This window comes from Lycorma delicatula, chromosome 7 (genome assembly GCF_047948215.1).
Source record: "Lycorma delicatula isolate Av1 chromosome 7, ASM4794821v1, whole genome shotgun sequence".
Classification (NCBI taxonomy): domain Eukaryota; kingdom Metazoa; phylum Arthropoda; class Insecta; order Hemiptera; family Fulgoridae; genus Lycorma; species Lycorma delicatula.
In genome coordinates this window covers 75,268,755-75,285,795 of record NC_134461.1, presented here as the reverse complement: position 1 = coordinate 75,285,795, position 17,041 = coordinate 75,268,755, and the positions used below count along the sequence as shown (strand labels likewise).

General features: G+C 28.0%; 1 protein-coding gene across 1 annotated transcript in view; it reads right to left on the bottom strand.

The window, feature by feature from the left end:
• Fbl6 (F-box and leucine-rich repeat protein 6) overlaps positions 1-13,063 on the bottom strand; it is a 51,302-nt gene extending 38,239 nt beyond the window's left edge. Inside the window, exons 1-2 of the mRNA XM_075370581.1 lie at positions 12,920-13,063; positions 10,596-11,464 (exon numbers count right to left, since the gene is read on the bottom strand). Of these exons, the coding sequence (XP_075226696.1) occupies positions 10,596-11,311 (716 nt within the window). The 5' untranslated portion in view covers positions 11,312-11,464; positions 12,920-13,063. The remainder of the gene's footprint in view (positions 1-10,595; positions 11,465-12,919) is intronic.
• Between the last annotated feature and the right edge of the window lie 3,978 nt (positions 13,064-17,041).

Genomic DNA, 17,041 nt, shown 5'->3' with positions numbered 1-17,041 from the left:
ATTTTAAAATTTCTAATGAGATAATGAATTTTTACACAAACATACCACATGAAGTTAATTTTAAGTACATTTATAGTGAAATATCAATAAATGAAAATAGAATTACTTAATTCTATTTTCATAGAAAATTTTATCTGAAATTAGATAATAAATGATCAAAAACCATTTATAAAAAATTTAATGACTGAAATTACTAGACATAAATAATTATTTAAAGAAATAAGTTATAGATTTTAGTCTATAGTTAACATATATAGAAACCATTCTCTTTATAGTATATAGTATTTCAAAGCTACTTTTAAATATTTTTTATCATTTGCTTGTTTCTTTTTACACTAATTCCTCATCATCTACTAATGATTTTATAACCAAAATGATCATTTTATTTATAAACTTTAAATACTCTAAATATTTAAAATTTATTTTCATAAATATTTAGTATAGCTTTTTCTTTGTATTTCGGGTTCACAATTAACATATTTCAATTAAATGTAGTACGGCATTTTCTACTTTTTTTTACAATATACTCTTTATCTTAGATATACTATGCTTCTTATACCCTAGTTCCCAAAACACTACTTAATTCTATTTTAATCAATTTATTAATATAAAACAGCTGTTCACAAAAAATTAAAATCTGTAAAAAGAGAAATATGATTGTTGGAAACCTAATATAAGCTGTAGAAATCAATTTTTTTAACATCAGAGATACTTTTTCTAATAACTATTATTAATAATGATGACTACATTGTTCACAAAAAGTGCACCTAGTTGCAATGCCTTGTTATGTTTTTTTTTAAATGGTACTTGAGTATTTCTTTTTATTATTTCATTTTACTAATTGTTTAGAATAATTTTTACTTTCCCAGCTACAGCTACTTGCAGCTATACAGCAATTTTTTGAAGTCAGGATTATTGAGAAAGTCAAAGTTTCACAACTCAAAAATAAAAAAAACCTTATAAATTTCAGGAAAATGTTACATACATGTAGATGTGCATGTATTGGCATGTATTTTAATTAATGTCTCTGGAATGGTTCAACATAAATTCTTAAAAAATTGTTTAAACAATTTTTATAAATGTACTGGTGGCATTAAATTTTGAAAAAATTAAAAAAAGGGGGAGAAATAGTTTTCAACATTCTGAATTAGAGGTGGTAGAAAATTGAGCTTCACAATTATGAAAGTATTTAATTCATTTAAAACTCCAAACATACAAATAAGCTGGCAAATTATTGTATGACTTCCCAGCAATGTTGATCAAAAGGTAATATCCTAAAACTACAAAAAATTCTACAAATTTGTAAAAAAAAAAAAAGTAAATAAAAAAACTAAAATAAAGTTGTAAAAAAAAAACTAGTAAAAAACTTGATATAAATAAAATAGCTTTAAAAGTCATTATGCATTCTTACACAAGTCTGCCCTATGACTATTTTAATAACGCTAATATTAACCACAATTAGTTTTATAAATGTCAAGATTGAGAAAATTTTAAAAAATTTGTGAGCCCAAGTATCAAAGGGACTCTTTATTGATTATGATGATAACCAAAATAATATTTAAGCATCAACAAAATTCCCAAATTTTTAATTTTTTTTTTAATGATTTTTGAGGTTGCTTACACATAAATATTTAAGCATCAAAATTTTCAAATTCTTAATAAAACTTTTTTTGAATTAGGGGTTCCTTACTCTGTGGGAAAAGTTTACTTATAAAGGAGTGATCCCTAACAAAAACAAATTAATTTAAAAAAAAAAAATTTTAATTGAAAACTAAACTACAACTTTTATGAAAGTAATGAAAAAAATTGCTTCTCATTTTGGGTCTGGAATATAATATAGCCACCAAAGCTACTTTAATTTTTGACCCTTTTATGTGAAAGAAAAATATTAAAAACATTTTTTAATAATAAAAATTAAGAGTTAGATTAAAAAATAATATATATTTTTTAAAGGTGAGGAATAAATTTTATGAAAAGTTCTTTAAAATCATTACTAAATTTAACAAATTTACTTAAGCATAGTTTCTCTAAATTTAACACTTCCTTCAATAAAGGCAAAAATAAGAAAAAAAATTCAAAAAACTTTACTACATTTTCAGTCGGGAGTCTATAACTTTTCTTTTCCCTGTTTATCCTCCGGGAATTATCATCAGGTATTACTTCAGAGGATGAATGAATATAATATGTATGAGTGTAAGTCATAAATCTTGTACAGTCTCAGGTCGAACATTTCTGAGATGTGTGGTTAAAACCCAACCACCAAAGAACCAGTATCCACGATCTAGTATTCAAATTTATATAAAAGTAACTGCCTTTACTAGTACCTGAACGCTGGAACTCTCAACTTCTAAATCAACTGATTTGCAGGGGTCTATAACTTAAAAATATTGTAAACATTTCTTGATAGCTCAACATATGAAGAAAAAACTTTCAAAGACTTTTTGGAAATATTTCAACTGAAGGGAGATAGAACAAAAGAATAAAAAATAGATATTTCAATTTTATGAGGTGGGGGGGTTGTGATTTTTTTAAAAACTTATCATCTGATAATGTTGTTTGTATGTGTTGTAGGTAATAAATTTGCTTTAATAGTTTCCCCTGAATGAAATGGAAATTTTTTTTTTTGCGATATCCCACAATCTCCTTAATGAATTTTGGAAAAAATTAATATGGACAATTATATTGAAATATTTAAGGCAAATCAGTTCCGTTAATCCTGAGATACATGGTTGAAAGCAGTGCGATACACATAAATATTTAAATGTGCACGCATATATATGTTTTTTTGGTCTAGATAAAGAACTATGTTGACCTTAAAACATAATGATTTGCAAAGTAAACAAAAACGTTCATGTAGGTAAATACTTGTTTAGCTTTATTTTCACTCTGCTCATCATATTGTGGTTTTTCAATAGAAATTAATAACTTAAGAAGAGACTGAAATATTTTAATTTTGAAAATTTATATTTTAAAATATATGTACCCAATAATATCTTCTACAAAATAAATAAATTTGAAAACCCAAAATACTGGTCATTTAACATTTTTTTTTATTATTAATAGCAACATAAATAGTTTTAAAACCTTCTATTGCGAACAAAATTACACTTCACTTATTCAAATCAATTGATGAACTAATTGTGAAAGTGAAATGCAATAATTATTTGTAAAAACAAGCATAAAATAGTCAAACTGCAAGATTTTCAAGCTAGACCCATACAGCAGATAAGATGGTACCCGATTTCGCATTTATTACTTTTCATCTAATATCATTAGATTTTACATTCATGCTTGAGATTTAATTAAAATTGTTCCTTAAGGGAAATTACATGAGGTTAATATCGTATTACGGAGCGAGGTATTTTGACGACCCCAGATTGATTTTTTCCTATAAAAATTTTATATGAAGATACATACTTGTGGTTTCATGGCTTTGTCATAGAATAATTGAAATTTTATTAAAAATTGTGACTGACACATTTTTTTGTTTTTACAGTTATTGGGATATACCGGTGGGGCTGTGAGACTACCCTGCTTAGTATGAAATGTCTTATCTTCTTATTTGTCAAAAATGAAGGTTTAACAAAATATTTTTCTCAATTCATCTTTGTTATTTAGTTTCCCCATTGTTGAATTTTACCAATTTTATCAATTGTTTAGCTCAAATAACACATATTGTTTTCTATTGTTTCAGGTTACTTAAAATCATTTGCTGGGGTTGCCTATCTGTCTTCTGTGAATTAGACATTCACTGTTGAACTGAAATTACACGAGTCCAGATTTCAACTGCAAGTAAAGATGCCCAAAGAACTATCTAGAGAGAAGATATTGGAAAATCTAGACAATTCCAATGTCAGTGACAATGAAAATGAGAGGGACATCGACAATGAATTGAATGAATATATGGAACATCTCGACAAAGACTATATCACAGGAGTAGATGAAATATCAGAAAATAATATACTTTCACATGAACAAGTAGAAGAAGAAGAAGATGAAGACATCGGAGATGTGTTTGTTTCTAGGACTGGGCTAGAATTTTTCAGTGTACGGAACCAACTTCATTGTTTGTTGTGCCAACAAAACTTGGGTGGCACTGACTTCACAACATTTTGAACATAACACTTGGCCGAATGAATGATGGGAAAACATTCAGAACAATAACAGAATCATTTTTGTTATTTATTTCACCAGAAGTTGTTGTCAAGGAAACGAACAGAGAAGCAAAATGAGTAATTTCTATGTGGAATGCAGCTCATTCATCCAAATATAAAGATGTTGAGCAATGTAGGTGCACAACTTAGTGTATGCTGCATTAGCAATTCTTGTAGCAGCTGGTCAAACTCATGGACATCACATCAGGTAATGTAGCTTTCTGGCAACCTTTCTTTTCAGCTGCCACGTCAAGAAACAGATTTTTGTCCATATTGAAATGCTTGCGATTTGACAACAGATACAAGATCACAAAAAACTGAAGAAACCAAGGACAAGCTACAAGCGCCATTAGCGTAGTGTTTGACATATTTCAGTCTAATTTGTGTAAGATCTTCTACCCATGAAAACATAAAACATACAGAGGAAATTACCTCAGTTTATATGAAGAGTAAGCCTGCCAAGTATGGCATTAAAATTTGGGGTTGTGCTGATGTGAAGACAACTTGCTTACTATGGCTCCAAGTTTGCATGGGGATAGTGGACAAGAGAAGTGAATCAAGGGCAGAGAGTTGCTTTGGATCTGATGGAACCATTGCTAAATAAAGGTTGTGGTGTGACAACTGATAATTTTTTCACTAGTTTTCACTTGGCTGCTGAACTACTACAACGAAACATGACACTGCTTGGTACCTTGTGTTCCAATAAGAAAGAAATTCTGAAGATATTTTTGCTCGACAGAAAGAAAGAAGTTCATTCTTCACTGTTTGGTTTCACAAATGACTTTACTGTAGTTTCCTATGTTCCAAAAAGGGACAAGTCAGTAATCTTACTCTCTCAAGTGAGTGGCGAAGAAAGTGAATACAAACCTGAAATAATACTCCATTACAACAAAACTAAAGGTGGCGTAGATAATGGGGACAAAATGACAAGAGAATACAGCTGTGTTAGAGGAACCAAGCGGTGACCGTTAAGACTTTTCATGGAGATAGCAGGTATTGCAGCAGTGAATGCATATATTCTATACACATAAAGATTTCCCGAATGGCAGGAGAATAATCGGAGCCGATGGAAACTCTTCATGCTCAGCTAGCATTTCAGCTCAGCTAAGACAACATGGAGGAAAGAGCTAGAAATATCAACGGCCATCATAAGGATGTACAAGATGCACTGAAAGCATGTGGTACTGAAATTCTAACAGCAATGATCCAACCCCAGAGCTTACACATATTTTTTAACAGCAATTTAACTCATTTTACATATTAAAATAACAACTCGACTATAAACAGTAATTACTTAATTTATTATTATTTAAATAACAAAAAACGTTATAGTCAATTTTTCAAGTTTAGCAAGCAAAGGCTATGTATGTTTGGTTAGATTATTCCTAACCTTTCTTTCTTTTTCTGTTTAGTCTTCAAGAATTACTACAGTTCAGGTATTATTTCAGAGAAAGAATGAGGATGATATGTATGAGATATGTGGCCTGAAACCCAACCACCAAAGAACACTGGTATCCACGATCTAGGATTCAAATCCATAAAAGTAAATGTCTTTGTTAAAAGTAAATTATCCCTAACCTAACCAAACATAAGCTATGCTTGCTTCACCCGCTAACCTCGTATAATTAACATTAAATAAACAAATATACATTCTCCAACATTGGAGGCAATGTTGGAAACAAATTATCAAATTCATCGATAATTATGGTTAATCACCAGATTAATCAAATTTACAGTCAATATATGCTGTAAATAAATAAGCATGCTGGTTAATGCACAAGTACCAAAAATTTTTATCTAAGTAATTTTTATTTACTATTTTGTTTTAAATTAAAAAAAAATTGTTTTACAAGTATTTCACTTCATCAAAAAAAAATTTGGTTTTTCTTTAAATTAAATAAATACTTTTCTGACAAATGTAGCAATATACTATTTCTAAATAAAATTCAAATTTTTCTAACTTTTTTTTGTTTTATTCAACTTATTTTACATTTTATTCAAAATTACATTTTCTACAAGTTTTGTTTAAAAATTTTATCGGTTTATTACCCATGTAACAAAGTTATTGTATGTCACATATAAAAAAACAAGGGTTTTTCACTGCAGACTTATCAAAAAATCTGCAGATACGGTTGTGAAACCTATTTAGATGATCTTTCAGGTTAAAAACCATAAGAATTCACTAATTCTACCCCTTAATTAACATCTACAAATTTTTCATTTAAATATTTCTATATATGGGGAATTAATCAACTAACTTCTACTATCAAAGATTTTTTTTTTAATTTACATTTTACTTTCCCAGAAAATACAGAATAGCTGTATTAAAGGGGAAAAGTATGGTGATTGAGTCAAAAGTAGAGCATCAGGTTTTTCAAAACTGATGTTTTAGGTCCCACATAGTTCAACTGTGTGATACAAAAAACCTTATGTACATATACGTATGTGTCACACTGCTTTTGGCCTGATATCTCAAGATTGACCAAACCAATTTTCATCGAATCTGACTCAAATATTTCTATGTACGGAGCATTGATCATATTAATTTTTTTTTCAAAACTCATTCATGGACAGGGGCATATCTCAGGAATTTTGATTTTCGAGACATTTTAATAAAATAAACTTTACTCTGACAAATTTGTTACCTACACTATACATATAAATCAACAATTTTTTTCCAAAAAATCAACCCCCATTTCTTAAAATTGACATTTATGTTTTTTGCTCTATCATTTATCAGCTAAGGCAAATATTGATAGTTTCTCATAAGTAAACAACAGCAAAACTTTTCAAACGGTGTTACAAACAGGTAACAACAGTCATGTTAATAACTTACAATTCTTCAATATTCTAGATGGCATAAGCTTTGTGCATCTCATTCGTGCAGTGTTAAATTTCATCAGACCATCGATGATTTGCGCCACATACTTACTATTGAAATTCATGTTCAATTATTTACTAAGAACATTTAATTAATATTAAATCAAACATAAGAAACCCTAACCTCTTTAACTCAAAAAATTTTAACTTCCTATCCCTTTATAAAATAAAACCTCTTATAAAACTAATAAATACCTAATTCAAATTTTTTAAGGCCACAATTTAATATTTAATTCTATCTAAACAGGAATAAGAAGTCAAATTAGTAATAAACTAGTAAAGTAACACTTCCTAACTTCTGAAATGTCAATTCACTCTACCTATTCTACTTATTAGTTCCTGAGATTTACACAGTGAGGAGGAAAATTCTTCAAAGAACATGACAAGAAACTGTTTATGTTTGATTTAAGTAATTTTCTGTTCTACTAAAATTCAGTTTTTCTATTAGTTTTCCTTACAATCTATATTTTTGTTTTCATTACGTGGCAACTTTCATAATCTCATTTTGATTTTACAACATACATAAAGTACAATAAGAGAAACAGCTATACATGATTCAGCTCAGTTAAATTTTGTCCAGTATAATTTGTATCGCATCATCATATCCTTCAATATTTATTATTTAACTTATAACATCATTTTTTTCCATGTTTAGTTTACAAGTGCTTTACTAATATTCAACAATTAAGCCCAGGAATAATAATGCATTAATATTTTGATACGTTAATATATAATATTAATGTATAAAATGGATGATGCATGTTTTAATACATTAATATTTTATTGCAAAAAATATTTCATATGCATTTTATTACTGCATAATCGCACCACATTATAGAATATTATGGCATAAACATTATACTTCATAGAACAATTTTCTAGGGAACAATACTGAATAACTGTATAATACTGCACATCTTAGGAGTCAAAACATCAGCAATTAAAAACAAAAGAAAAGATTTTCCTTCAACTTTCAAGTTACCTTGGTTTGACTGCACTAAGATTACACAGTAATATTATAACATATTACATTACATATTTTTTTTTGCTAATGCATAAAGTGAACTAGTGACAAGATTTTATTCCAATAAAACATGTTGCAACATATAGATTTCTTGGTAGGTTTGTTAGATTTACATCTACATTTTTCCAAATTGAATTTTGGTCTAACAATGTTTTCCAGTGTACACTATCATGGAAATAGACACATAATGTAAAAAAACTACATGTTATTATCCACCCTAATTGCAAAAATATTGTTACTATTTACTTGGTGAATATAAAACATCAATAACTCTTGATCAATCTTTAAAAAACGAGGAGTCTGAGGAGTATCATACAAAGTAATATTTTTTAAAAAAATACAAAAAAATAAACAAATACCCTATATAGAAATGTCAGCCCGTAAAGGCGCCTACTTATAAGTGACTGGTGACTAATTGTAATAAATACATAAATTACGAATACTTCTTTTCGATTTATATAAAAATGTATGGGCTGATTAATACTATCAATATCAGCAAACTATCAGTTTTATTAGCAAATACTGATAAGTTCATGAATTTCAATTCTAGATTTATTAATAACAATTGTTTGTATTGTTATTGATAATCCACAGAAAAAATCAACACTTAAAAGCAATAACTTAACAAATTGAAACTTAACAATAACAATTAACTTAACAATTGAAATTTAATAAAAGATGTCATCATATTTACTTATCATATTCATTCATTTTTATTATTTGTTTTTCACATAAATTTATTACAAATAAAAAGCTATGGTAAACAGTTACTGAAACCAATTTTTTCACCCAAAAACTGTTTACAAAATTTGTACATTTGTAAAAGATTTTAAAATTTTTAGATTGATTTGATTCCACTATTAAATAATCATCATCAGTAGACACTGAAGAACAGCATATATAAGCATATAAGAAAAATAATTTTTTTTTCAAGTGGGCCAATATCATTTACTTTTCCTTATACAGTCATTACATTATTTCCTTACATATACTACTTTTTCCTGTATTTTGATGATAACAATTTAACAACTGAAATTACCAATAAGTTTTTTAGATTTTAGGTAAATATTTTTAGAAATTGTTTTCAAGCATTATCTATTTTTTCAACTGTTATTAATTTATATTATTTAATCATATTTTATCCAATATAGTTATAATAATGTTTTTAGTTTTAATCCTGGATTTTTTTTTAATAATTTTTATTACATGATAAAATCATGTATTTTTAAAATTGCTTCATAAAATTTTAAAACGAATTTTATTATATATACTTATATACTCCATTCATGTTAATCTTATGTTAAAAGGTTCCTCTCTTAAGACTGATGTTATCACTGTATAAAATAGTTGTTTAAGTTACCTATATCCTTTTTTCCTAAATAACTTCTGCTTTCATCAATTTCAGAACAATTCAGAATTAAAGTTTTTTGTAATTTTCTGGCTTTTATTGTATTTTTATTTCCATTATGTTTAAAATACAAAAATAAAACTTAACAAATAAACATACAAAAAGAAATAAAAAATACAACAGGAAATATAAGACTGATATTAGGTATCACCTATTACGGCAAGACTGCTCAAAAAGAAGTGTAATGTATTTAGGGTGTATATATGTTTTAACATATATGTTTGTTTGTTCCACTGTATATGCTTGTGAAGCACAAACATTAATGAATTGAATTAACTGTGAGCCTTTCCATTGGCTCCAGTAAATTATTCACTGAATGGTTCAAAATCAATCAAAAGAATAATATTACAAAAACAATAGAATTTAGTTAAAAAAAAGAAAATTAAATAAATTAAAAATATTTCTGTTTAATTATGGGCTTCCTGTGCGGACTGTGTGTGAGGCTAGAGTGAAGAGGTGAAGCGAGCACCTTGTATGAGGATAGACCAATCATCATCAATTAGTAACAAACAAGGTTCCTCTGGGGTGCTGTTTTGGGAGGTGCAATAGGGTGCTTTTATATCTCTGCAAACAATCATCAGATTTTCAAAATTTAAACAGGGTATTTGTTACTAAGCTGAAGAATAACTTTGTCTGCATCAGGTACAATCTCGATCTAACAGATCACAGTTATTCAGAAATATTGTTGTTATATCTTCATAACCAATTTTCAAAATTCAAATGAGTTTTTGTATTGTTTGCTACTAAATACAAAATCTCAATGGAATCAAACCAGAACAATCAGAAAAGGGCTACGTTTGTCAGAAATATTTTTTTCGGTGGTTTTTTAATTTTAATGTTTATCTCTTGTAAACATATGTGAAAGCCTCAAAAAAATGTTAAATATCCAAGGGATTTCATAATACAACACAAACTAGCCTTAGTAAAAGTTTTTTATAAAACCTTTTTTATGTTTTAAAAGTTAAAATATAAACTGATGACCTATACTTTAACCAAACATTAATTTACTAAACACAATCAGATATAAATACAGATTAGCAAATAAATTTTGGAATCTTTAACCGTGTAAGACAAAAAGACGGTTTATAAACCCGAAATTAAAAAAAAAGAAAAGATTTTCCACACTTACCTCACAAGAAATGGTATACAGCCTTCACTCCTAGTCACCATGAAAAAGATTTTATATAAAATAGACTCTGGAATCTGATCTCCCCAAACACTTTGCTCCAATGGTTCCACATAATCATCAATATGCCCCTTACTACGTTTTTTTCGTCCTTTCTGCGGAGCTAATGTAACAGATTTTTTAATTTTTATTTTAATACCATTTTGATCTGGCGATATCTGACTCTGATAAGTCGCAATGTTTTTTTGTCGACTAGGTCGACCCCGACTACCTTCACCTGATTTCCGCTTTCTGCCACGATTTTCTGAACCACCAGATTTGCGTTTGCTGACTTGTTCACCACTACTACTCGCCTCCATAGATTCTGTTTCAGGCGAGTACACAGTCTCACTACTAACACAATCACTACTGACAGTTCGCTCACTACCACCCGCATCAGTTCGTCCTTCTACTGGACTCCAACACACCCCATTTTTGTCCGTACATTCAACACTCTGTCCAGGACTTTGGAATGCCACAGGCTGATTACTGACACTATTCTCACTGCTCACTATTGGAGGATGATAACTATGTAGTCCTGTAACATCACTGACAGGAAGGATTGGTGGCTCTAAAAGAAAATCCTTTAAACAGTCATGCTCGGATTCTGTAACACTAATAGGTGGGAACATCTCTTCATGATGTTCAAAACAACCATTCGGTTGTTCCAAAGCATCCATGGCTGATAGTTATTTTAATTGATAATTTTTTTTGATAATTAAAATTACATTTTTGTTTCTAAGTTTATAGCCCAATAAAGGGTTAATATTTTCATGATCTATTTTTTCATGTACTCTTCACATTATAGAACTAGAAAGCTTCCTTGGCATAATCTGCAGAAAAATTAAAATAAATTACAATTAATCCAAAATATAAGCTAAGAAAAAGTACAAGTATATAAAAAAACTGCTATATAGTGCCAGCAGCAAATATAAACTATGGTATTAGCCAATTACACAATTCATAACATAAGTTAAAAAAAAGTACATCAACGTAATTGTGTATACACAACAAAAAAGTATAAATTATAATACACAATACGTAAAGCTATAAACCAAATCATTTTTTAAAATCAATAAAATATAAAAATAAAATTATGAACGGCTATATTACTTAAAACTCATGAATTTTACAAATAGAAATTTATGTAGTAGTACTTTCAATTAATAATTAATTATAAAATGATAATATTTATTAAGGTAATAATTAAAACTGATAAAAATTTCAAGACATTTACTTTAAAAAATAAATTCTCTTACTACATTAAAAAAATGATCTGTCATCTCAATTAAATAAAAATATACTGCATTTTAGTATATTTAGTGCTTAACCAGAAAACATAGTCTGTACAATAATTTTAAAATAGAGTAAATAAAATAAATAGTCTGCAGTTAGGTAATTATGCAAAGAAATAATTCAGCTGATGCCACCGACACTTCGTATAATAACTACCTAAGATTAATTACGGCTAAAACAAATTGTAAACAGTAAAACAAAATTATTAAAATTAATGAAATCATGTTATCTAATTATTTTGTCATTCTAAACAGCTAAAAAATGTATTATCATAAAACGGCTCAGAATCTTAAATAAAACTAATTAATTTGGCCAGTAAAGCAAAAGTAATATAGCAATAAAGATATTGCTTACTTTTTGATTAAAATCATACCCAATCTTTTATTAAAAGGTCATTTGTTATAACAATATCATTTATTTCAAGCAATTAAAAACTAAAATTATCATTATTTAATGATACCTGATGAATTCAAGTAAAAATTGTAAACAACTTTATAAACAAAACGTTTTTGTTAAAAAATGTTAACTTTCTGCTTCTTACATAATAGTAAACATAAACATGATTCCTGCATTAAAAAAAATATATATTTCAATTAATAAAAACATAATTTTTGATGATTCTGGTTTATTAAATAATCTATACTGCATAAGTTAGAGCATTTTTTTAAAAAATCAAAGTAAAAAATTAATTTAAATGTGTAATTAAAACTATAACCTAGACAATAAAATTGAGATTAAACAAAAACATTAGCTTATTTAGGTCAGTTTAAAAGATAGTAATAACTGCAAACTATTAAGTATAATAAAAGTAATTTTAAAATTACATTTTAAAAGTGCGTGCACTAAAGTACAGCTTAGGTACAACACCAACAAAATAGAGCAATATAGGCGGGCAATAGGCTCAAACATATCTAAGGAGGCCTAGGCTAGAAAGACTAGGGCTAACACAGAGATGATACTAACACAAAGATATCTGATGGTTCACAACTTACATATATTATCAGCATTGTCATATCCTATGCAACGGCTGTAAATGGAAAATAACGTTGACAAAACATATTAAATGGACAAAAAATCGAAAAAATTGTCACTCCTGGCCATTTCAAAATATTTACGAGTGTGCCACTGACCTTCGATCAACAACATTACAGCAGGAAATAATATAAGGCATTTGGAATTCCCTGAGCTAACGCATAGCCAAGCAATCAGAAAAACGCTTTTTAGTATGAAGTATCATTTCTGAATAATAAAAGTAAGAAATATACGATCAAAAAAATTAAAAATTAGCAGAAATAATCTAATTTTATTCTAAAAAAGTTATTTATATGCAATATGGTGCTTTATTGCGACAGTAACAGATATTATATTACGAACTGTTATTTAAAATTTCAAAATATGTACAAAAGTTAAATAAGTTTAATATTTAAAATTATTCTTTTATTTTTAATATAAGCAAACTGAATACCTTTATATACAATACTAAAAAAATTTGTAATTTTCATTGCTACTAGCGATCCATGTGAACAAGATGAACATTGGTGCAATAAATCGGCGCCAACCGTGAGTCCTCATTCGGATATTATTTAGTTTAAACAACGAAAAGACTGTAAAGACGGCGTAACTTTTTATCACTTATATTTATTAAACTGTTTTATTCTAATCCTTTTTACTTTATTCTCTTTATTAAATATTTTTACATATTTACATTTTGTATTATTATTAATATTATGAAGAGTCTCTTTATAATAATTTATAGCAAATAGATTTCTTATTTTAAAATATATTTACTTACCAAGTAGCTCTAAACAATTTTTTTAATCATTTTTAACAAAAACTATGTTGCAAATTTTATTTTTTTCTAATTTTTAAGCTAAATTCTGTGAAAAGTACAAAATAAAAATCTTTTAAATTCATCTATACAAGTGAAATATGTCTTTAAAAAAATGTATTTTATTAAATTACTTAAAATCAACTTTATTTGGTTTTATTATCAACTAAAAAAAAAAAAAATATCAATCACTGCTACAAAAAAATTGTCCCAATATACAATGAAATGTACATTTCATTATGCTACTCTGATGATGTTTTTACCACAGTTTTCCTTCATCCATCATTCAAATGCTGAGAGTTCATTTTTTTTACCTATTCCTGACATGATCTAAATAATGTTTCAATAAGTATGAATCACAATGAAATTTTTATTTATTTGTACAGAATGTTAGTTAAAAGACTGACTTAATAAAATGTTTCACTTGAAGATTGTTTTTCGGGTTAATAAGTCGATGAACTGGTTTGATCATTATTTCTTCTACATACATTGTTATTTCTTCTGTGTGTATCCTTAAAAGTCAACATATTTATTTACTGCATCCTGAATTCTCATTTATGTATTTTATATAATCCTTTATCCATTATGAATTTTTCTGCTCTTGTTGTAAACTAGCATATTCAAATGATGTCTGTAATATTTAGAGTAAGCAAGCTTGGTAATTAATTAAAAGATGGTACCATAATGACATACTCAATTCTTCAATATCCTCTTTCAAAAGGCTTGTTGAATATTCTATTTATAGGTAACACTAGTTCAATTAAATGTTTTTATTTTTATCATTTTTGTTAACATTAATATTTATTTTCATTTTTATAATTTTTGTTGCTTTGCAAATGTGTTTACATGATATTTATGATTAAATATTTTTTTAGCCAATCTTTCATAACTATTTTTTCCATTGGAAAAGCTTTTCTGGCTTTGCTGGAAAGTCTGCAATTCAATCATTAAAATTCTTATTTTTATTTTCATAATAAATATTTAAATATAAGAAACAAACAAAATTTTTCTACACTTTTTAAAGTTTTGGGCCCCCTCCCCATATCAATGGAACCTTTTTTATTGATTATAGTTACTAACAAAATAAGATTTAAGGATCAAAATTTCCAAATTTCAAATGAAAAACCTTATGATTCTGGGGGCTTTCATACATTGTCGGTACAGGTTTTTTTTATTTAATTAAGTGATCCCAAACAAATAATAATTTAAAAAAAAGAGTTGTTTAAAAATATTGAAAACATAATGTAAAATTTTTTGATAATGAAAAAAAAATGCTTTATTTCGGTTGGGGGTTAATTATACAAGGCAAAACTATTTCAATTTTAATTGCCCTTAAAGTGAAAAATAAAAATAAATAAATTTTTTTTTTAATAATAAAAATTAAAATCGTTCGAACCAAAATAAAAACAAAAATGGAACACATACTTTTTTTAGAGATGAGGAATAAATATCACAAAATTTTTAAAAACTTGCTTTATACTTTTTAGTCATACTTTAATCAAATTATTACACGAGTTTAGTAATTAGGTTAATTTGATTTCAAATTTGTAATGATTTGATTTCATGTTTTGATTTCAAAACATAACATCATATATTGAAATTTCTAATATATTTATAAAATATCAAACAAATTTTCAATCAAGCATTTACTATACAAAAATAGAGATGATTTACACCTGAGGACAAACATGAAACTGCCAGGAGCTGTGTGAATCAAACCCTTGTACCAAGTTTTTGTATCAGATTTGTAATCTGCGACTCCAATTCCTGCATATCCAGTTTGCAGATTTTGCAATATTTTACACCTGCATCCTTAATTTCTACCCTTAATTTATCTCCTGCAGGGGATGTCTGCAAAAGTAATGGTGTAATATTGTATTGTCACCCCGACCTCAGTAACTGTGCAAAATTTCATCAATAGGCAATGTAAGGAAATATGTTAAATTATTACACCTGCACACTTAATTTGCCCCCTGTATAGGAGGGATTCAAATCCCGGTTGGGCATGGCATTTTTCATATGCTAAAAAATTTAATTTCCATATTCCACCTACATGATGCTTCAAAGTCGCTTTGTTATTTTGAGGTTCATCATTTCGCCCTGCCACATTTCAAGTAGGATGCCACGAATTTTTGTGATGAATTGCTTGTTTCAATTCATCCGCTGTCTTTGGCCGATTCTTATAGACTACACTCAAGGTATCTACCACAAGAAAAATTGCAAACTGACAAATTCAATGATCTTGGGGGCCATGGAATGTCACCGAATCCTGAGATGACACCATTACCGAGTAATTCCCTCGCACAGCTGCCATTGATTATCTTGAAATGTGCGATGTCGCACCATCCGTTTGAAGCCAGGATTCGTGCTGGTGTGGGAAATTGTTCAATGCAAGTGTAACAAAAGATTGCAGCAATTGAACATACCGATCTGAAGTAACAGTCATCGTGATCTGATCTACAAAAAGTATGGTCCGATGACCCCATGTGACGAAGCTGTACAACATACCTTGCCGCTGTGCAAAGGACGTTCATGAATTTAATTGGGCTTGCTATCTGACCAGTAACGATAGTTCTGCTTGTTAAACTAACCTGTAAGATGGAAATGTACCTCATTTGATACCCCAGCTTGTTCAGAAATTCGTTGTCCTCATTAATATTTGCCATAATTTTTACTTCCTTGTATGAAGTAAAGGAAGTATTGTAATCGCGAAAAATTTCAGTTTTCAGATTTTAACGGAAATATCCATTTTGACTAGTTTCGGCGTGACGTCTTTACGTACGTACGTATCTCGCATAACTCAAAAACGATTAGCCGCAGAATATTGAAGTTTTGAATTTAGGACTGTTGTTACATCTAGATGTGCACCTCCTGTTTTGATGGCAATCGACTTGACCAAAAGTATCCAAAAAGCCCAAAATCCAAAAAATTTGGACCTTTACTTAACTGCAGTAATAAACCCTGATTGAGAGCTTTTCAACGATATATCACCAGTGGTACATATTTTCATTGATTCAAGAGTTATAGTCAAATAAAATTTTAATTAATGAAATATTTGTCTTTTAATTAATTTGAAATATAAGGGGAAGGCACATCGGTTCGATTTCACTTCCTTTTTTATTATTTTTTTAATTTAAATGTATTGATTTATTAATCTCAGATTGAAAAACATGAAAAAAAAAATTATAAGTTATTAGTGAAATAAAATTTTATGTACTTTTCATTTTAATTCAAAAATTTGTACAGAGGTTAATTATTAACGAATCAATATATTCAAATTAAAAAA